This window comes from Callorhinus ursinus, unplaced genomic scaffold (genome assembly GCF_003265705.2).
Source record: "Callorhinus ursinus isolate GAN/ISIS: 27379988/994484 unplaced genomic scaffold, GSC_fseal_2.0 scaffold43, whole genome shotgun sequence".
Lineage (NCBI taxonomy): Eukaryota > Metazoa > Chordata > Mammalia > Carnivora > Otariidae > Callorhinus > Callorhinus ursinus.
The window spans coordinates 4,027,993-4,049,988 of NW_027397105.1; the positions used below are offsets into that span (position 1 = coordinate 4,027,993).

A 21,996-nucleotide genomic window follows, 5' to 3' on the forward strand; every position below is an offset into this window, starting at 1 on the left:
GTAATATATGGTGATTAACATAACAATAAAAAAATAAAAAAAAACCAGAAAAGTCATTAAGCGTACAGCTCAAAGATAATTTGCGGAGCAAACACCCCCAGTTGATCACCACCCTGGCAAGAAACAGAGCACCGAAGAACACCAGGGTCTCTTGTGCCCCCCTCTTACTCACTGCTTCCCACAAAGGGACCCACTTTTGGGATTTGTAATACTATAAGGAAATTCTGCCTTTACGGGAAGGGGATCTTACAATATGTGGTCTTAAGTCAGACTCATTCTGCTCAACGTGATGTTTGTGAGATTCATCCATCGTATGGCATGCAGCTTTATAGATTTTCTGCGTGGTATCACTGTATAAATATGCCATCATGTATTTACCCGCCAGAGTGTAGGTGTTCACTGAGCTGTTTAGAGGTAGGAATAATAATAATGCTGCTTTACACGGTCTTAAACATGCTTTTGTACAGCTCAGTTTTAGGAGATATAGTCAAGCGGTTTTCCAAAGCGGTTGCAGAATTGAGAGGGAGTTTCACCAGCAGGGTGTGAGAATTCCAGCCACTCCACATCCAGCAACACTTGACCCATCTGCCATTTTAATTCCCGCCATTCTGTTAGGTGCGATGGTCTGGTATCATGCTTTTTCTTCACACTTTCCCGATAACTAGTTAAGTCACACATCTTTTCATATGCCCACCAGCAACTGGGCATCCTCTTTTGTGATGTCCAAATTCTAGTCTTCTGCCTCCTTTTTCTAATGGGTTGTCAGTCATTTTCTTAAATTATAGGAGTTCTTTATATATTCTGGATACAACTCCGGTGTCAGATATATGCAACGCAAATACAGACTCTCATTCTGTGGCTTGTCTTTCATGCTTTGTGGTATCTCTTGATAAACAAAATTCCTTATTTTAAGGAGGTTCAACTTATCGTGTGTTTCTTTCATGTTAAATGCTCTATGTGTCCTATAAGAAATGCTTGCCCATCCCAATGTCATAAAGACATTCTCCTGTGTTTTCTCCTATAAGCTCTCATTTCACCTTTCACATTAGATCTACAATCCTTTTGGTACTGATCTTTATGGAGAGTGATGCAAAGGCTAAGATTCTTTTCCTTCCATATGCATATCTAGTTGATCTAACATTATTTATTGAAGAGACTGTCTTTTCTCCACTACACTGCAGTGCACCTTTGTCATGAGTCAAATGGCAATATGTGTGTAGACTCTGTATTGTTCCACTGGCTTATCTGCCCTGTGCCCACATCATAATACAGCTTTATGGCAAGTCCTGATAACTGATAACGTGAGCCCTCATGCCTTTTGTTCTTCAAAATTGCCTTGGCTTTTCCTGGTTCTTTTAAATGCCATATAAAGTTTAGAATCATCTTCTTAAATGACAAAAAGAAAAAAAAAACTGGCTGGGGACTCTAAATGGGTCTGTTCTGAACCTACAGGTCAATCTTGAGAGAGCCGACATCTTTACAATATTGAGTCTTCCAATCCCTGAACATGGTATATCTTGTAATTTTTCCTTAATTTCTCTAAACAATGTTATAATTTTGAGTGTAGAGGTTTCATACACCTTTCATTTGACTTATTCCTACATATTTCATGTTTTTAATGCTATAGTAAGTGGCATCTTACAATTTTTTATTTGATAGTTCTTTGTTGTCCAGCTTTCAAAACCTTCTGAGGAGAGAAGTTACCAGGTTACTGCTGCTAACCTGTTTGTGGACGGACTACGTTCATTTCACGGGGTATCACAGGGTAGCTTTGTCGACTTGATCAACAGCGTGGGATTGCAATGACTAATATTGATTCACATCTCAAGGTCTTTAGATTCACTTGCTTGATCAGTCATCCAAATGGATAATCTTTCTTTCCACTCAGTATCTATTTGGAAGTCAGGCTGCTGACAGAGTTCCTTTCCTATCCCATGGAGAGGAAAAAAAAAAATCTGGACTAAAATGACTACAGAGGTCCATTTGAGTGATCCTCAGTCTTCTGAGTATAACCACCACCAAAAAACTTTGAATAGCTACTCTGTCAGGTTCTGAGACACTTTTGAGACTTATGAGTATTAGTTTAAACATTATACTTCATAATCTCCAAGATATCCTGTGGAGCTGAAAAGACAGTGCAGAGAGTCAAGACTCTCTCAAGAGCACATTATACTATAATTCCTATTAAAAATAAGAGGTGAGAGGGAGATTGGAGGTTTGTGTGTATGCGCACACGTGTGTGTGTGTGTGTGTGTGTATGTGCACGCCCTTGTAAATATGTAGAATCTCTCTGGAAGGACACGTTAAAAAACTGTTAGAAGTGGTTGCCTCTGGGGAAGAAATGAGGAACTTCACATCTGTTGAAGTGGGAGGGAGCTCCAATTTTCATTGATTACTCTTTTGTACACTTTGGGTGTTTATGACATAATGCACCACTTTTAGATTAAGTTTATATTTTTAAAAATTCTGTCAGTTCCCACAAACCACAGGAATATCTCAAAGTATCAACATTTTGGCCTAACCCTTCAACCAAACTGCCTCCTCCACAAAAGGAGTCACAAAAGCCACTGTCATGTGACATACTCAGTTTTTCTCCCCAAGGAAACATGGTCACTATACACACTGCATGGCTGCTTATCGGACCAGTAGTTAATACAGAAAAAAAAAATGTACCAAACCAATATATAATTCCAGACTTTTCAGGTCAGTCCCTACTCCAAATACTCTCTCTTGTCATATGAAGTATCAGTCCACGCATCGAATTAACCTATTGCATTTCTCCAGAATGTGGAGACGAGCTCAGAAGCTATTACCTCCCAAACGAAGAGTTACACAATAACTGACATAAAATGCACGAGATCATCTGTCTGCAGAAGAAACCAGCTCTATAAAACTACACAAATGTGTCACTATAAGAACCGTGTTGAACTTCAAAAGCATATCTCCTAAACCTCTTCAGGCAGACAGGTGGTAGCGGTAAATATCCCAGCTTCCTTAAAAAGGGAATTGAAGGTTTAAAGTGATTATCTAAGTTCCACATGAACCTAAATAAAATCACCCAGAAGGCCAGTGAGCTACCACTTCTCAGGGACTTCAGGAACAGGAGAAGTAACAGGAGATGAAGGTCCTTAGTGCGGTCACAGAACTCGAGAACCTTCCATGTCCAGGGTCAGAGGACACTTCGAGATGTAGTGAGTTAGCGCTGCTGGAAAAGCTGTGGGGGAGGGTTGATGCAGTCACTATGGCTTGCCTTCCCAACTTCGCTAAGTCTCTTCTCACTCCTTATCAGAACCTTGATTCTGTTCGAGGCTCCACTGCTCGGGGAACATGAGCCCATCCTCAGTTTCAGCTCAGGGATACGTGTCTCCTGGGCAGACCTAAGCCAATCATGTCAACTCCATTCTTCCATGGTTTTTGGCATGACCTAGCATGTGATGCAAGCCCAGTCTAGTTCTCTCTTGAGCCAGTTTATCGATTGGGAAGCTTCCAGCAACTGCTTCCTTTCTCTTAAAAACAAACAAATATAACTGGAAAATATAAGAGAATCAACAGAAAGTCTAGAAGCAATCAGAGCAGTAAGAGTGGTTATGATATTAATAGCTTATATGTTAATATTAATATTAATAACTAATATGTTAATGTATTAATATGATATTAATAGTATGAACAGCTTCCATATAAACGACAACCAAAAAGCATGATGGCGTGAAAAAGTGAATTTGAAACCACCAAAAACAAAAAATACCTAAAAATACCTTAAACCAGAAATGTGTACAGCTCACTTGAAGACATTCTGAAAGCCCTGAAAGACAGCTTGGCCCAATGGAGACATGTTCCTGGAGAGGGGGAGTCAACACTTGGGTTTCAAGATTTTATGGAACGCCAATTTTAAAAAAGTGATTTTTCCCTTTTTAAAACCTTTTTAGGTTTAACCCCTTTTTAAAAACCAGGTTAGCTGATTCTAGAATTCATGTTTAAAAAAAAAATCAAAACTCTAAAAACAGAAGTATAATGACAGGAGGCGAGCCCAATCATGTATTAAAACGTACAATAAAGCCTCGAGAGTAAAGGTGCTGGCACGTGAGTAGTCAGAGAGAGACCCCAGAACACACCACAAAGTCCAGAAACAGATCCAAACACACACAGATGTATGACATTACAAAGCTCATCATCTCAACATTTGTGAAAGTGGATCATTTGGTAAAAAAACGTCAGTCAAAAAAATAGGGTAGCCAAGTAGGGAAAAAAAGTGGGATTCGTATTCTTCACCAAATTAAATTCCAAGTGGATCAAGTATTTAATGGTTATAAAATAAGAGCCCGAGAGTACTAAAGAGAAACACAGGAGAATTTCCTGATCACCTTGGTTCATTAAATTATATACAGTAACTACATAAAACTCCACTAAGAAAGAACTATCTTCATATATTAGACAGGAATAGGAACCCAAAGTTTATTAACACCATCTCTGGGGCAGACTGTATGGAAATAGGCACTCACATGAATGGCTAGGTTAGGTCTAAACTGGTTCTGTGAGAGTTACAAGAGCATACGCCCTCTGATCCAGTCATCCTACTTATAAGAACCTATCTAGAGACAGACTTCCCCACATGTGAACTCCCTTCAGTGTAAGGTCATTCACCAACATCTTTTTGTAGTAGAAAAAAGTATATGCATTAAGTATATATGCATACATCTAAAATATATGTGTAATTGACTGGAAACAATACACACATCTGTTAACAGGAAGCTAGTTGAAGAAATTATGGTACATGCATATAATGAAATATTATAAGGCTATATAAAAACGAATGACAAATCTGCTGGTTTGGGAAGCTCTCTAATATATTTGATTGGGTGACCGTTAGTGTGGTAGAATGGTATGTATCATTAGTATAAAAGACAGAGGGAAATAAGGAAACATATTCATATTTGCTGGTATACGCTTAAGAGAACTTTGTAAGGATCTGCCCGCAATTTTTAACAGTGATACTTATGTCCAGAAGTGGGGAATGTAGCGGGAGGGAGGCTTGTCCCCAAATCCTGTTAAACGCTTTTTAAATTTCTCAGCCGTGTGAACATATTACTTATGCAGGTACGCATTCTTTACCTACTTCCTACTTCTAGAAAAGTAGGTTGCTCGTGTGTTAATAATAACTTGAAGCAACGTAAAATATAAGCCAATGACTCTTTAGGAAAGATACAAGTCATCCTTCTTATAACTCAGGCTTTGAATTGAAATAAAACTTTCAGTGACTTAAAATGGGGGAGGGATGCTTTTAATGTAAAATTTCATGTAGATTTTTCTTTCGCTCCCCCGCTCCCCAGCTTCCCATATGGTGACACTGACATGAAATACAAACTGGAGGTGTCATACTTTTTTTTAACAGCTCAAAGAGAGATATCTGAAATCAAGTGTAAAGTTCACACTCGAAGAAAATGTGAACATTCCATTATCATCGTTATTCTTCTGATTTTAGCAATCGGTCTGCTTATTCATATGCCATTCCTGACACACATCTACCATCTCGACATCTAAATAACTTCCTATTTCCTATAAGCCTCAATATAGTTGGTGGTGTGAGGATTAAAGCTTGGCCAATTAGCCACCCACTACAGCTGAGTTAATCACATAATCTTTGAGATGCTCACCAAGCAGTGGAGTATGCAAGGATTTTTTTTTTTCCCCTCTCTACAGACAAAGATTTAACTAATTGTGAGACTCAACAATGCTCTCAGATATAAAGGGCAGCAGGATTTTAAATCAGAAGCTGTGTCACTGCTTTCTAAGTCACGGCTTATCTTCTGAGAGACATTGTTACCCAGAGACTTCTTTAACAAGTTTCCAAATGCCCTAAATTAGTCAACCATTGCTTATTTAGACTGCGGTCGTACCTCAAGGTTTACTGCTTTCGAATAATGACCAGTTAATCCGTAAGGTACAACTAAGATTCCATCACATGACAGCTCCGCATTCAAGGGCGTGATTGCCACATTAATGTCTGGTTCAAGGAAATGCTAATCCAAACTGAGGTCTGACAATCCTCTCCTCTCCTTAATAAGGCCACATATGAGGAGGAAGGGAAAAGAGGAGGACGGGGCGGGGGACCCCTGGGAGAAAGGAGGCTAAGGGCTCGGGTGTGGGCGAGAGCGGAGTGGGGTCACACAAAGGAAACCGGAAGCGGGGGGGTCCACGTGATCTCGTGCTCTGGCTGCCGGTTACCGTGGGGCTGCGAGACACTGATGAGCAGATGCACCCCAAACCTGCCACGGGGAGCGCGCCGCGGTGGCATTAATGACACACTGTGCACAGAGAGTGCATCTACCACATGCTGAAGTTCTGATAAGGCTTTCTGGCCAGTGTTATTTCTGTAGGTCGCGACCTAAGGCGCAGGCATGTGCCCCCACGCCCCCAAGTGGCAAAGCGACCTGCAGTGATAGGAAGGATGACAGAAGCAAACAAAAATGCTGGAGGAGTCTAGAGATCAGAGAAGCAGAAACAACGCTGGAGAAGCCCAGACCCAGGAACCGGCCATGGGGCGGACTGAGTCAGGGAAACTGACTGGCGGAGGAGGAAATGGGGTTTCTCCAAAGACGGAGCTGAACAGCCCCAGTATCAGGCGGGAGCAGGCGTCCTGACAGTCAGGAGGCAAGAGCGCAAGCTGAACTGGGAACCCAGACTGCTCATGTCTACGTCCGAACTCAGATCCTCAGAAGGCTATTACGGAAAGAATTATGAGGGTTTGAGAAGTTGGGGAGGGCTGGGGAGGCCTCAAGTGTGGGGATCAGGGGTACAGAGGGCAAAAATAACACTCTGACGTAGGCAGGTGAGTGAAATCAAAGACCGGAAACTCTGACTTCCAACCTCAGACAATGACTTCTAGCACAGACTTTGACATCCTTTCATTCATACACTCACCAAGATACTTATTTCCTGCCTCGGACACAGGTGCTGTCCTCCCTGACGAGTTGGGTCAGTGCCATCTGGGTGTCCCTTTCATGCTCCATCAGCAGATTTCCCTACAAATACTTGAGACTGCTTTTATCTAGCATGCATCCTCTCATTGGCCAGATCCTCCTGGAGTGTCTATGGGACTCGCATTTTGGGACTGAGTTCTGGGCTGAATTGTGTCCCCACAAACATTTCGATGTTGGAAGTGCGAACCCCTAGTACATACCTCAGGACGCAACAATATCTGGAGACGGGTTCTTTCGAGAGAGAATTAAATGAAAATGAGGCCGTTGGGGTGGGCCATGATCCAGCACGACCGGTACCTTTAGAGCGAGTTTGGACACTGGCCCACACACAGAGGGACAACCACATGAAGTCAGCCAACTACAAGCCCAGGATCGAGGCCTAGAACAGACCCTGTGTCACGGCCCTCAGAAGGAACCACCCTGCCCATGACTCCTGGATCTGGACTTCCAGCCTCTAGAACTGTGAGCAAAGACATCCGGGGTAGTTAAGCCCCCCCCCCCCCCAGTGTGTCGGTGCCCTGTTGCAGCCGCTCTAGCAAACTCCTACAGACAGGTGTGTATGCACACGTTCCTGCTAGGACAGGTATGGTGAGTCGAAAGCAATCCTGGCCCGATAGGGATTCATCAGCAGTTCACCTTCCAGGCCACCTAGCATTACCTCTCCTCGGTTGACCTGCACTTACCGTCTCCATGGAGGTTTCTCTCACTGTCAGCTAGCCCCGTGGCACCTGGACCGGCCCATTCTATGCATTCTGTCCTAGCCATCCCTACCTTCTTCAAATCACCCCTCAGGAGTCACGTCTCTGCCACTTTTAAAAGAATTCTTCTGGAAGCTTATTCTGAACTGTTCTAGACTACTGCTCCTGAGCAAGCAAACAAGACGCAACAATATACGTGCTCCCCTCAGTCTCATCTTGAGAGCATGAGCATAATCAGCCTGGCTGGTTACCTCAGTGATTTCAACCCCCCAGGGCTTTGGTCATCACTGCTTTGTGGTCCCTCCTCAGTGTGGCCTCTCTGTCCCCATGCCACCCCATGCCACCCCAACCGTCCCCCTACAAGCAACAGCTTTAGGCCCACCGTGTGGATCAGCCTTAGGCCAAGGAAGAGGCAGTCATAGTAGGACTTCAGACGCCTTGCCCAAAACGCCTCTGCCACTGATCCACCGACTACTCTAAAATTCTCCCATCCGTCAATTTACTTGGGGCCCGAGAGGCTTCAGGTGGCAAACCTCCAGAAGAGAAGTCACTGCCATCCATGGATTCCGTGGCTAGAGTGCATGTGTGACCATTTGCTAGTGAGACAACGAGCAGCAAGCCGGGCACTGAGGAAAGGGGACATGACGAGATCTGGCAAGGGGAGAATGAGCTGGAACAAGACTGGTCAGGCAGGGAGGCCAGGGATGGGACAGGAGCCCTCCAGGGTTGGCGAGGGGGGAGGGAGGCAGCAGGGTGAGCTTCCTCCTGGCCCCACGGCAGAATGAGGCGCCAGGAAGAACATCTTCTATTTGTGAAGGTTTTGGAGTTCACAAAGCCCTTCACATACTGATCAGCTCACCTGGTCCTCACGACAATGAAAGAGAAGCAGCAAACATATCCGCAGTTCAAGGTCAATGATTTTGAAGCCAAGATGGCTGGGAGACCAGCAAGCCACAGAGCTGAGTCCTGACGCCGGGTCCCGCCCTGCTCGAGGGACAAGGGTGAAGAGTTCTCAACTGAAGACGCTCACATCTGGGTGAAACCCCAACTCTGACACTGATTGGTCTTAGAATCTTGTGCAAGTGACCTGACCCCTCCAGATCTCAGTTTCTCTAGCATAAAATGGACAGATGCGCTAAAGATCTCCCGAGCGAATACGCAGGCGGAGCTCAGCAGGGTGCCCGGCACCCTGAAAGCACACAGCAGATGTGAGCCAGCAGCCTCACACCAGACTAACTCAACCCTGCAAGGAAACGGTCCTGACACGTGTACGTCTTTTCTCTGTCTCTCTCCTCCCTTTGTATTGTTTTCACAAGCCTCTTGGGTGACTTGGATGCCAAGTGCCGCCCTTAAGAACGAAGGAGACAGAGCCGTGTTTCTCAGATTGTAAGGGGCATTCAAATCACCTGAGGATCTTGTTAAAAATGCAGATTCAGGGGCGCCTGGCTGGCTCAGTGGGTAGAGCATGTGACTCTTAACCTCAGGGTCCTGAGTTCAAGCCCCATGCTGGGCGTGCAGCCTATTTAAAATAAAATTTTTTAAAAATGCAGATCCAGAAGGTCAGGCAAGGGGTCTGAGATTCTGCATTTCTCACACGCTCCCGGGTGGTGCGGACACCTCTGCGCAGGTCACACTTTACATAACAAGGACGTGGAGAGCATCATGGGAGAGAAGACGGGTGACGAGCAAGAGGGGGACTAGAAAATCCACAAAACCCATGAAGACCTAGTACACGCGGTGGCCCCCTCGGCATCTTTACATGACATAATGAAGAGCAATAAGCAGAGCCTGACACACGGCAAACGCTTGCCGAGGGGTAACTATCACCGTCCGTCATGATCACGGCCTCTATGACCACAAAGCAGGGGTGTGTAGATGCCCCCCATCACCTGTGCACTTGACTCTGTCTCCTGAGTATGCCTCAGTTCACCTTCTGGACTACAAAGACCTCTTCCTCAAGGTAAAGGCCCTTCTTGACAGATGGCACTCACTCTGCCTAGGGACCCCCTTGCTCATGTGGCCCTGGACCGCCGCCACTGCCGCCAGAGAAACATCCTGCCCACCCGAGGCTTCTCACAAACCCTGCCCAGGACAGGTTAAAAACACTGATCACATGCTCCGGAGAGCTCTCAGGAGGACAGGAAATTGTTTTATCCTCCTCAGCTTGCCCCAGGGCAGTGGTCTGTAATCCTGGCAGCTGCCTATGGACCTCACCTGGGACCCTCCTTCCCCGACATCCACCCCCGATTTAATTGTCTGAGGTGGGGCCTAGGAACGTGTGGCCGAAGGTCAAACACCATTGCCCTTGGGAAGCCACGTTATTCCTGACCAGGAACTCGGCAGAAACAAGCTCCTCTCCAGAATGAAAGCATCATCCCTAGCGGGGAAGAGGAAGGGAAGCAAGTTTCTACCCTAAGTTCATTTCCTTCTGTGATGCTTCCCACAGAGGAGCTCTGGAAGCAGGGGGGAAGGCCAGTTCTAAAGATGTAACCATACAGGGTTCGTTAACCCCAAACCTGGAAAGCTGGACGGCTTCTCCTGGTCTTCCAACAGAACTGGGTACAGAGCGGCCATCAACCGCGTTGGCATGTAAATCACTCCCGGGCACAGAACAGACAAGAATCCACCTGCCCCACTCCCCTACCTTCGTGAGCCACAGACGACAAGTCTTACTAGGACACAGCTTTCCAACGTGCCAGTGGAAAAACAAAACACCTCTTTTCCCCCACAGATGAGTACATGACTTCAGGAGTTTAAAAGACAGCTCACATAGCAGAAAGCAACTGAAGAATGGCAAGGGAGAGATTTGCTGACATTGTCTGTACTCCCCCCAGACATTCTTCCCTCAGGATGAGATTCGGCTGAACCCGCCCGGTTTACTAAATCTAGAACATTAAAGAACCCCAAACTGAAAAAAAAAGATAGTCAAACACTACAAAGGAGCTGAGTACATTTTACTAGTTAAATTAAGAAGTTCAGGAAACAAATCTGTAATCTCTGCAAACACATCTTCACCCATCACGTAATCCCTGTAAATGAAAGCATCCTACCTGATGAGATCTGGTTCTGCACCCTCGTTCTTAAAGGATGCCACAAGTAGTCTCTCTCGAGTTACAAGTTCATCCAGCAGGTTCTGTCTTCGGTCTCCTTCAAGCTGTGTTCTGCAGGCGTCTCGTTAAGGTCCAACGGTGGGTGGATTACCTCAGTTTACCTACTCTGTTATTAAGTGAGCTCTCCCAGTCAGCTGTGACCATTACAGACTCTAAACAATAGTGGCCAGAAGAGATCTGAACCGTTCTTCTCCTCCTGCTACTCTGACCTTCAACACTGCAGACCTTCCAAGAAAAGGACCTTGACAGAACCACAGCAGGGTTCTGAAACACACCCACCACTGAGAAATACAGCAGGTAGAAATTATCTTCCTCCCAGCGACCAACACTGAAATGATTATTCCTGTCAGCAGAGCCAGCTGACTCGGATTCCTTGGGTTTCGAGTTATAGGTGCCAGTGTTCGAGGGTGTTTTCCTAGACATTAGTACCCTTACTCTGTAAAGAAGGAAAGAGGTTCTCTATATTGCCTTCTTTCTTCCATGTTAACGCCTATTAACACACTAGGTTTTGTAAAGTGCTACTCTATGCGACAGATTTGCTCTAAAAGGAGCTCCCTTTGGTTCATTACTTAAATACACGGCATGATATTTAACTCTAAAGACAATTACAAAGAAAGAATTGGATTTCAATGAGTTATTCTAGCAAGCGTGTTAAACCAGGAGTCCAAAGCCTATAGTCTTGCTTTGACCAATATCTATGATCCTGAATCCCCTTTTTGGATCTCCATTTCTTTACATGCAACGCCAGATAACAGATAATCTCTAACACCTTCTCCAGCACAATTCATGAGTTATAGCTAAAAAAATAAATCGGGGCTAAATCCAGAGTTTTCTGCACTGGCTTTCTTGAAGCAAGCTAAGTAAGTTCTTCTAGGCTGAGAGAGTGTGTATGTGTTTGTGTGTGCACACGTGCATGTTTAAAAACAAAATAAAATGTTCAAGGAAAAAGATTTCTGCTGTAAAAAGAACCAGGGGAGAAAGCTAACCGATCCTTCTGAAAGGACATATCTGACACAAGACATAAAAAGTAAGTACAGAAATGAGCCACTTCAGCACAGATCTTCTCTGGCTTTGAGTTTTTTATTAGATGGCTTTTGTTTTATTGGACCTGAAACTCTGGTAATCCAGAGTTACCCCGGCCACAATTACCTAGTGCTGGTAACAGGAAGACATTAGTGAGCCTGCTGCTTTAAATTTAGAGACGCTTTTCTATTTAAGAGAGGGAGAGCAAATGCTGCATGGAGGCCCAAAACATTTCCGAGAAATTGGCAAAATCAAGTACTAGCATCACCATTTCCTGCAGGAAGTGCGGGACCATAGCCCAGGGAAGCCACAACGGCTGTTGCTAATTTTGAATAGAAAGAGCTAGCTTGCTAGTAAAATAATAATAATTTTTTTAAAGATTTTATTTATTTATTTGAGAGAGAGAGAGAGAGAGAGACAGCAAGAGAGAGAACACAAGCAGGGGGAGCGGGAAAGGAAGAAGCAGGCTTCCCGCCGAGCACGGAGCCCAATGTGGGGCTTGATCCCAGGACCCTGGGACCATGGCCTGAGCCGAAGGCAGACGCTTAATGACTGAGCCATCCAGGCGTCCCAAAATAATAATAATTTTTTAAAAATCCGTAAAAAAGTTTCCTGGTAACAGACAGTGGTAATATCATAAACCCACAAACCAACGTAGCTAAGCAGTGTCAGTGGCTTCAGATATTAAAATAAGTAAATAAATAAATGAATGAATTCTCTCAACATTCCAGAATGCCACGCTTCCCCGGGGAAAATCGCTACCATTGCTCTTCCATTTCCCTCTTGCCTGTATGTCACCCAGTACCCCATCTTGGAAACCATAAGGTAGCAACTGCAACTAAGAAACAGTGGGCTGGGCGCCTGGGTGGCTCAGTCGGCTGAGTGTCAGACTCTTGATTTCGGCTCAGGTTATGATCTCAGGGTCGGGCTCCACGCTGAGTCGGGAGCCTGCTTGAGACTCTCCCTCTCCCTCTGCCCCTCCCCCTGTTCATGCTCTCTCTCTTTCTCTAAAATAAATTTAAAAATCGTTTTAAAAAGGAAAGAAACAAACAACAAACAGCGGGCTGAAGTACTTCCTCTGGGCCAAAAAAGAAAAGGCCAAATATCTGTCTTTTGATCAATGCAACATCAAGAATAAGTATCGATGTGTTTCCGTTAGCGGTAAATTGTCAACAGAGCAGAAGGCTTGTCTTCTACCTAAGAGAAGTTCATGGGTGGGGAGGGAGGAAGAGGGAAAAGAAGCTTTCAGAAGCTATGGCTTGAATTATACACGGCAAAATGGGAATTTTAATTTGTGGAAACTATTAATTATATCACAATACTAACTCGCATTGTCCTGTGTTCTGTGCTTGGCCTACTCCAGCAACCTGTGGTTTTCAGTGTCCAGCCACCCAAGTAAACAAAAGCTGAACCACAATCCATTCTTAAAATCAAAGACAGAGGGGCGCCTGGGTGGCTCAGTCGTTAAGCGTCTGCCTTCGGCTCAGGTCATGATCCCAGGGTCCTGGGATCCGGCCCCGCATCAGGCTCCCTGCTGGGCGGGAGGCCTGCTTCTCCCTCTCCCACTCCCCCTGCTTATGTTCCCTCTCTTGCTGTGTCTCTCTCTGTCAAATAAACAAAACCTTAAAAAAAAAAAAATCAAAGACAGATTTCTCTGGCTCAGGGATTTAAAGAATAAAAAAAAATTACAAAAGTATCATTAGAGAAGACATAGGGGAACTTTTTGATAATCTTGGAGTAGGAGTAATCTTTCGCATCAAGATCGAAAAGGTACAGGCCATGAAGGAAAAGACAAATCTGACTACATGAAAATTGTAAATATCTGCAAAATAAATTGATAAGTGACAAATTAATAGTGACAAATGGAAAGAAAGGCAAAGGCGTAATGGAGCACAGAAAAAAGAAACCCTAATAATAGCGGAAAAGCATTCAGTTTCATGTTAGTAAAAGAAATGCAAATGGAAACACAGTATCACCTTCACCTATCAGTTAGGAAATGTGACCAGGAAGTTCTGGAAAGGGCAGAGGAAGCATGCACCCCCTGATATTCCCGGTGGGAACATAAAACATGTGCAGCCAATCGCCAGACTGCTTCTAAATGACAAAAAATTTAGAAGGCACATTCTTTCAATAGGACCTTCTGCAGATACACTCACACATCTACACCAAGACTTTGGAACAGAGGCGTTCACTGCAGCATTATTTGTAATAGCCAAACAGCAGAAATGTCCTGCCATCCACCAATAAGGAATTAGCACAACGCCACAGTGGAATGTTTTGCAGCCTAGAAGAAAAACAGAGTAGCAACACTCTTTATGGGCTGATGATGCTGATTAACGTTGCCGAGCACTTACTAAGTACTTACATGGATTATTTGATATGGAATCATCTCTAAAACACAGTGTTAACACGAAACAAAAGAAAAAGCAGCAGCAAAGAGTTAAAGAGTGAATGGTGTGCTCCTACTACATTTAAAAAACACTCAGCTGGACACACATACGTTTATCTATCTACACAGAAAATTTCTGGAAGGATACACAGCAACTGCCTCTAAGGAGGAGGAACTGGGGATTCAGGGTGTGAGGGAGACTTTTCATGGAATACTGTTTTGTATTGTTTGCCAATCATAACGCTAACTAATAAAATCACAAGTTTCAGAACGATCTGCATAGTATGATCCCTTTATATAGTCAAAAGAAATTTCTATCTACATGGATACATACTTATGCATGCCTAGAAAAGTCTGGGATGACGGGTGCCCACCATCAACACCATGAACCCTGAAGAAGGAAGTGAAGAGAGTGGGGATGTTGGAGAGAGGGGAGAGGCGCTGGTAAAAACCAACCAGAAGAAGCACACGGGTAGAAGGTGCTTTTATAATAAAAACAGGAAAAGACAGGTTTTTATTAAAATTTAGCAGACACCTGCTACAGTATGAATCTCATTAAGTCACATCAATTTCAAGAGCGGTAAAGCGTGGTGATTGTGTTTTGTAGGTTAGCAGCTAAAGAACAGAATCACAGATAGTTATGGCTACGGGAAACCTTAGCGTTCCCCTAAGCCAGCTAGGGTTCTCCTGGTTCCGACCAGGAGCCTAGCCCAGTGCAGCTGTCCCCTGGCTGGTTAATGACAACGCTGGGTGAGAGCGCAGCTCATTCTGCTTTAGGTAGGGGCTTTTCCCACCACATCGTGCTGGCCTTGACCACCAAACCTTCCGGGGGCTTCTCCACCCTGGGGCTCCCAGGACTGCCCACTTAACTTTGCCACTGCTCAGCATCCCGCTAAAATCAGGAACAAGGCTAGTAATACTAATTCAGAATTTTCCCAGAGACTCCCTGCTAACCTGGGAAAACTGGAAGTTTAACCAATTAGGAATGCCCTCCTTCTTTGTTTTACTTGTATTTTAATCTACTGAGAGGACATGGTGTAAAGGGATGGGGGGAAGGGGGCCGAAGGAGAAATCATAGAGTAATAGCCCTCCTGCACGGCGCACGTATTATATGGGGGTTGTTGTTAACAAGAGGTCCAAGAATCATGCAGGCAAGGATCCTATTACATGTATATGGACTGACGGCAGCTGGAAGGCATGAGGGCAGGGCAGGGAACGACAAGCAGAAAAGAGGGCACAGAGTCAGTGGCCGGTGCTGGGACCCCCTCTTCCACCAACTGGATGAATAACCAAAGAGGAAGGTTGGAGAACAGAGAAAACCATAGTACTCTGGCATTGGCTAGGCTGGTTTTACATATAATTAAAGCCAAGCGATGGGGATGTGAGGTTGTACCTGAGATCGGAAGCTGACTTCATATTACCAGTACTTACTGCCAATACACTTCAGCCCAGATTCCCGGCCAAAACTGCATAAGCACTTGGATTCTGAGAGGAAGTGTCAAAGCACTGATCACATTTTGCAAGTACTATTTCAATAGTGTCATTATCTGTGTGCTTTGACATAACCTCTTTACATGATGATAAACTCCATAACGACTACCTGTAAGTTCTCCATGGTAGCTGGGATTTTTACAATAGTGACAAAACAGTAAGCAGCAGGTACTCCTCAAGGAGGGCTCACTACACGCCAAGCACCCTCCCTGCACATCACTGAATCCTCACGACAATCCTATGAGGCAGGTGTACTTTTATTATCCCTATTTCAGATGAAAACAACAAAGCAAAAAACAAAAATTAAGGCACAAAGAGGTTAAGTAACTTGTCCAAGGTCACACAGTTAGTAAAGGGTGAGAACCACCTTGTATTCAACATCCCCCCAGGAGGAGGGGCTGGTCCCATGAGGTGCTTTCCATGGATTTCCTCCAGCTTTAACAACAACCTTGCAGCGTAAGCACATTCAGTCCTACTCTAGATAATGACACGAAGGTCCAGAAAGGCTAAGTTGCTCGTTGGCCTTGAGGAAGTGGCAGGGCTAGTCCTCAGTCTCAGTTCCGTCTGGTTCCAAAGCCAGTGCTGTCCCCGCTCTACCAGTGGACTTCGTGCAGCAGAAATACTTCCAAACTGGGACGTGACGGGAGTTAGTTACCCATATACATCTTGCCAGGTATGGATATTCAAAACAACCACAACAGACAAAACCACCATCTACTTTCACTACCGAGGGAACAAAGCAAGGAGACCTTAACGTGGAAAACTGGAAAGCAGGTAACAAGACCACAAACCAGAAAATCCCCACTGACCTCAACACTGTCTTGTCCCTACTTCCCTCACCATTCCACGCACCAGTGAAAAGGGCCAAGTACGGACAAGCACCGTGCCTGAGAACCAACCAGGCCACAGGGGCTCTCCCTGAAATCTAGCCGGTCAGCCGCCCAATGCCGGCATTCATTCGGTTACAGTGATGGCTGCATCTGTCTATTCACCCACCTGTCTACCTTTCTCCCCTGCAAAAGACAAAGGCAGAAAAAGTCATTTATAGTTTTTAAAAAATCATTTCTGTAGGACTTCTCCCAAGACACCAAAATACCTTTTCATCCTGAACCCTTTCGTAAAGAGATTTTTTTTTTTTTAATTCTCCTTAAAGTAGTAAAAGTGCTGTCTTTGAGAACCCAACAAAAAGACAAGCTTCACGTTAGGCCAATTCTAAGAATAATTTTACTACTACCTGACATTTTACGTGCAGCCCTCCCGTGGCACATGACTTTTCTCAACCAGTGGAGCAATGAACAATTCCTGTCTCCAAGAAACACGGTGAATAGAAATTAATGTTTTTCAGCAGTCTTAAACTCTCTGGCGGCAGGACTTTGGCTTATGAATTGCAAACTAACCAATTCAAAAGCACGGAACTTTCATTTTAACTTCACATTAATTCTTGCCAGGAGAAAATACTTTTTCCAAGAAAGAGCAATAACATCTTATGCCTTCACTCCATGAGTTTAATTGTTTGGAAGGCATTTTCCGAGGACTTATCTTTTTGGCAATCCCTAGTGTTCTTTGGAAAACTGCACAAATGCATAAATTTACTAGGTGAAGTGCCATAAACTCTCAACTACCCAACACAGTAAGGAAATGTGGTATTCAAATATTCACGTTAAAAAAGTCACCCAACATTAATTATGCCTCCAAAAAAAAAAAAAAAAAAGGATTAAGCAGTCACTCTGTTGGCGATTTACGGGCAAAAATTTTTCTAAGAATTACAACATCATAAAGTATACCTAATAAACCACAGTGAACAGTGTTTAATCTTTCTGATGATTAAGGAGGGTCTTGAGGATTTGCATTATAAACAGGATTTGTCTTGGCATGAGAGCAACGTGCCAATTATTAGGGAATTCTAGTTGAAGACAAGCCAGGTGACAGATGACTGCATTATTTCTACTAAAGTAGAATTCGGCTTTTAAACAACTGGCTTGGGGGCCAGAAACCCCTGACTCTGTGTCCAAGCTCTTCCATTTCCCAGCTGTGGAGTCTGGGGCAAGTTACTCCAGCCCTCAGATTCCTCTCCTCAGAGTAAAACACTCCTCTGCTGGGATGCTGGATTCCTTTTCCAGCTCCGCCAGTGACTTGGGCTGCAAAGGTTGACCTGGCCTCAGTACCTTTTTTGTAAAGAAAATAAAGAACCACCAACAGAAGTAGCTATGCCATATGGCTTAAATCCGGAGGAGGACTGCCATCGAGTTATTTAAAACAGTTGGGAAGAGGAAGGTCAAGGGAAGGGAAGATGTGGGGAACAGAAAGAGAATTAAAAAGAGGCCTTCATAATAGAGAAGCTACCGCCTTTCCATTCCACCAAAAGAAATGGTCTCCCTGAAAACAGAGGTCTTGAGCGCCCCCTTGGGGTGAACGGCTGGAATTCCGTCCTTAGTACAGGTCACGCTTCCAGCAGAAAGAGACCCCATTGTTTTGAAAAAATACTTAAGATTTTAAAGAATGCTGTTACAGTCCAGCTGAGTTTCTGCTTTATCCTACAACATTCTAAATTATCCACAGTAATCTCCTTAAATATTTTCATAATGTGTTTAATAACTCTGTTCAATATTTTAAAATATTTTTATATATTTTTCATGCTTCGTTCAGCAAATTCTGAGATGACCACAAAACCAAAGTCTATGAGATTTCAAAAGATGGTCAGGCTGAAAGCATTCAGAACAAAGTCAAGTCAATTATTACCGCCACATGCTTCTCTATAACTAATAAAGAGCAGAAGTTACTAATAGAAAAAAGTAAGAGTTCTTAATTTGTTTCTTTTTTGCCCTCTAGTTTAGCACATAAATATTATAAGATGCATAATAATCAGTTACCTTAATGGAAGTTAGCAAATACATAGTTGTTAATATTACATCGTGAAAGGACTATTTAGTTACCTTCCTAACATATGTGTTTTAGGTAACAAGAAAACGAGCGTGCGTAGCTCGACCTCACGTGCAGATGGTAGCCGGGCCAATCAGAAACCATCTGAGGTCTACATATTACGACCTGTTGATTTTGATAAAATAAAAACCCTTTTTATAATAGATGTGCAGGGGGTGCCTGGGTGGCTCAGTCGGTTAAGCATCTGCCTTCGGCTCAGGTCACGATCTCAGAGTTCTGGGATCCCGCCACATATATGTATATAAAAGATGTGCAGTAGGGCGCCTGGGTGGCTCAGTTGGTTGAGTGACTGCCTTCGGCTCAGGTCATGATCCTGGAGTCCCGGGATCGAGTCCCACATCGGGCTCTCTGTGCAACAGGGAGTCTGCTTCTCCCTCTGACCCTCTTCCCTCTCGTGCTATCTCTCATTCTCTCTCTCTCAAATAAATAAAATCTTTAAAAAAAAAGATGTGCAGTAATAAATGATAACAGATGGAGGGCAAAGTTACAAACTAAATATCAGAATATTCCAGTTGTGTTAAAAATAAGGCCCCCATTCTTTATGGAAATTAAACTTTTACTTGAAACGTTAGTGTGTTAGTAATTGAATATTTGGAAACCCCTGCAATTAATGTAAGCAAACCTCCCTGGTAGCGTAAGGGGTTACACTTGGGAGAAAATAATTGTTAAAACATTTTCTATTATTTGGTCAAAAAGCTATATTCCTACATTTTCCCACTTAAAATCAGGCAGTAATAACCACTTTTTGAGATACTCAAATCTGGCTTTTTGGTATGAACTGATAATGTGAAGAAATGAGAGAGGAGCGGGTTGAGGCCAGTTTTCAAACCAATATAAACTCAGGTTTAAAGGACTGGTTTAGGTAACAGGTCACATGTATTTTCCTAAATTGATCAGATTATGAACTTCTAAAAAAAAAAAAGTTTCAGTACTTGACAGTGTTGGTGGGAGGCTGAAATGGTGGTACAACTTGCTTCAAGCAAGCGCTTCCTGCCCACCCCCGCCCCTGCCCAAGAACTCCCAAGCCAGGGGCAGCCTCTGTGCTTCTTGAAGAATATGAAGGCAAACGAGTCCCATCTCAATAATCTACATAAACAGGGATAAATCTCTGACAGTGTATGATTTCTACCGGTACTGGCCTCTCGGAAAAGAGAATGGATCACTCAAAAGTCTGGACGCTGCAGCATAATCACAGCTCGGGACTGTCATGGACGGTCCCCTGTGGGAGCAGTGGTTCACCATCTTCAGGACAGCCTAGACAGGGGGCAGCGCAGGGCTCAGAGCAGACACAGCACCAGCAGAAAGCACTCGCTTCCTACACGGTAAAGGTTACACCAAAATAAATACCCAAATAAGCTGATGCCTTCAGTACGTCTTACTTCACCAGCATATTCACTGTAAACCATGTAACAGACACTTAAAATAGAAATCGAGATTATAGGCAATATTTTGGAAACCAGGTCTTCCTCAAGCTGTGGAAAAATCTGGGTGGCCCAGATTCCTTCCTTTCTTCAAATAAGACTGCTTTTCCTCCCACTCTAAAAAAGAGGTGGAAATGTTTACATGGATACATCTGATGTGTTGACACAGCTCTTAGCAATAAGTCCTTCAAAAGGGCGATCTTTTCCTTCAGATTCTGCAACAAAGTTCTGATTGTCACGGTAAGCTGGAAAGAAAAGAACACATCCTAAGTATGCTGGTCCAGAGGTGTAGGGTCTACTAAAAATAGCACATAAACATACTATGATTCCCTCAAGGGCAAGCTGGCAGAGACGCCTAACCTCCCAAGGATACCCTCAGGGCTAGGAGGTATCTAAATTTTGATCCAGTCACCCACCTGATGCTTGGATCCATTCTCTGCTGTGACCAGGAGGTAAGCTGGGCCATACCTGGATAGGTACTGACTAGAGACTGCCACTTGGCCCTCACAGTCTGAATTCTGTCCCCTGAGCATCTACCCTCTGATCCTATCTGCCCACCTTGGAGCCATGCAGGAAATTGGGTTCCCTAGTCTTCATTCACCAGTGAAAACCTCACAGATCCTTCAACCATGCTTCAAAGGACAAGACATCAAGTCCCACTGCCATCCCGACCAGTCTTCTCTAAATACACTGGTATACTTAAAACCCATTTAAAAGTTTTACAGCAGTGTGCCCTTCTTACACAACGTTAACCACACGTGACTGTTTTTCCAAGACTGTGTGAATTTTCTCAATCATTCTACAGACCCAGAGGAAACTTTGGTTTGTGACTCTGAGTGCTGCCCTGAAGGATGGAGGAGGGTGGGGAGAGAGGCTCTCAGGAATTGAGAAATATGAAACATAAAAGTGCCCATGTAAATTAAATCCAGTCAGCCATGGGTGAAATCAGAGATATGTTTTCAAAAGACAGACTATCACAGATTTCATTTGCTACCGTGTTCAGAGTAGCAATTACAAACCTGCAGTGGAATCCAGGGCTCCCTCCCTAGATTAGCAGGGTCACACTAAGGAAAAAAACAGCAGGACGCCACAGGCTGGCCGAGGGTTACACACATCAAGCAACCCTCAAAGGTATCAGCAGCCAAGAAAAGTCTAACCTTAACTATTCTAATACCTCTGGGAACCATGGAAAAACCACCCACAATGTTTATGAGGAAATACCAAGGAAAGCAGATCTCCCCTCATTCAAGTAATAAAGAGCAAATCAAATGAACAAAAAAAAGCACAACACATGCGTGCACACACACACATGCTCGCATGTGCACACACACATGCACATCCAACCTAAGAACATTCTACAAAATTAAAGCTCAAAAGCATTCAAGAGATGAAAGAGAATGTAGCCATTAAAAAAGTATGATTGAAATCTCAATCTGTGAACACAGAAAGAAAGCCATCATAATTTATTCAAAGAAAAAAAAATCAAGTCATAAAATGAAATGTCATCCACATTGAGAAAAATCAATCCAGGAACTAAATACTTTAAAATGCCAAGGGAAGTTAACTCGAAGTAGTGGGATTTTTAAAATATTATATTAGAAAATGATTACTTTTATAATCAGGAAAAGTTTTCCATCATCATAATTTAACAGAAACTTTCCAAAGCACAGAAAAAAACAGAAGGCCTAATTTGTATTTTAAGCTGAACACGGCCGTGGTAACAAGCACTGACAGAGATACTGGGAAAAAAGAAACCACATGCCAATCTCCCATAAGGATTATAAAATACAAAAGTCTTTAAAAAATATTAGCAAAGCAAATTCAGAATTATGTTAAAATGACAATATGCCATCACCAAGTAGAATTTATCCTAGTAATTTAAGAACAGTTTGATGGTAGAAAATCTAATAATAAAGCTGACAGCATTAATGATTAATACAGCATAGG

General features: G+C 43.6%; 1 protein-coding gene across 2 annotated transcripts in view; it reads right to left on the minus strand.

The window, feature by feature from the left end:
• The window catches only part of STX8 (syntaxin 8), a 253,870-nt gene that overhangs the window by 220,214 nt on the left and 11,660 nt on the right, over window positions 1–21,996 (minus strand). For both annotated transcript variants that reach the window (XM_025864053.2, XM_073881707.1), the window contains exons 3-4: window positions 20,200–20,294; window positions 10,726–10,836 (exon numbers count right to left, since the gene is read on the minus strand). In XM_025864053.2, the coding sequence (XP_025719838.1) occupies window positions 10,726–10,836; window positions 20,200–20,294 (206 nt within the window). The remainder of the gene's footprint in view (window positions 1–10,725; window positions 10,837–20,199; window positions 20,295–21,996) is intronic.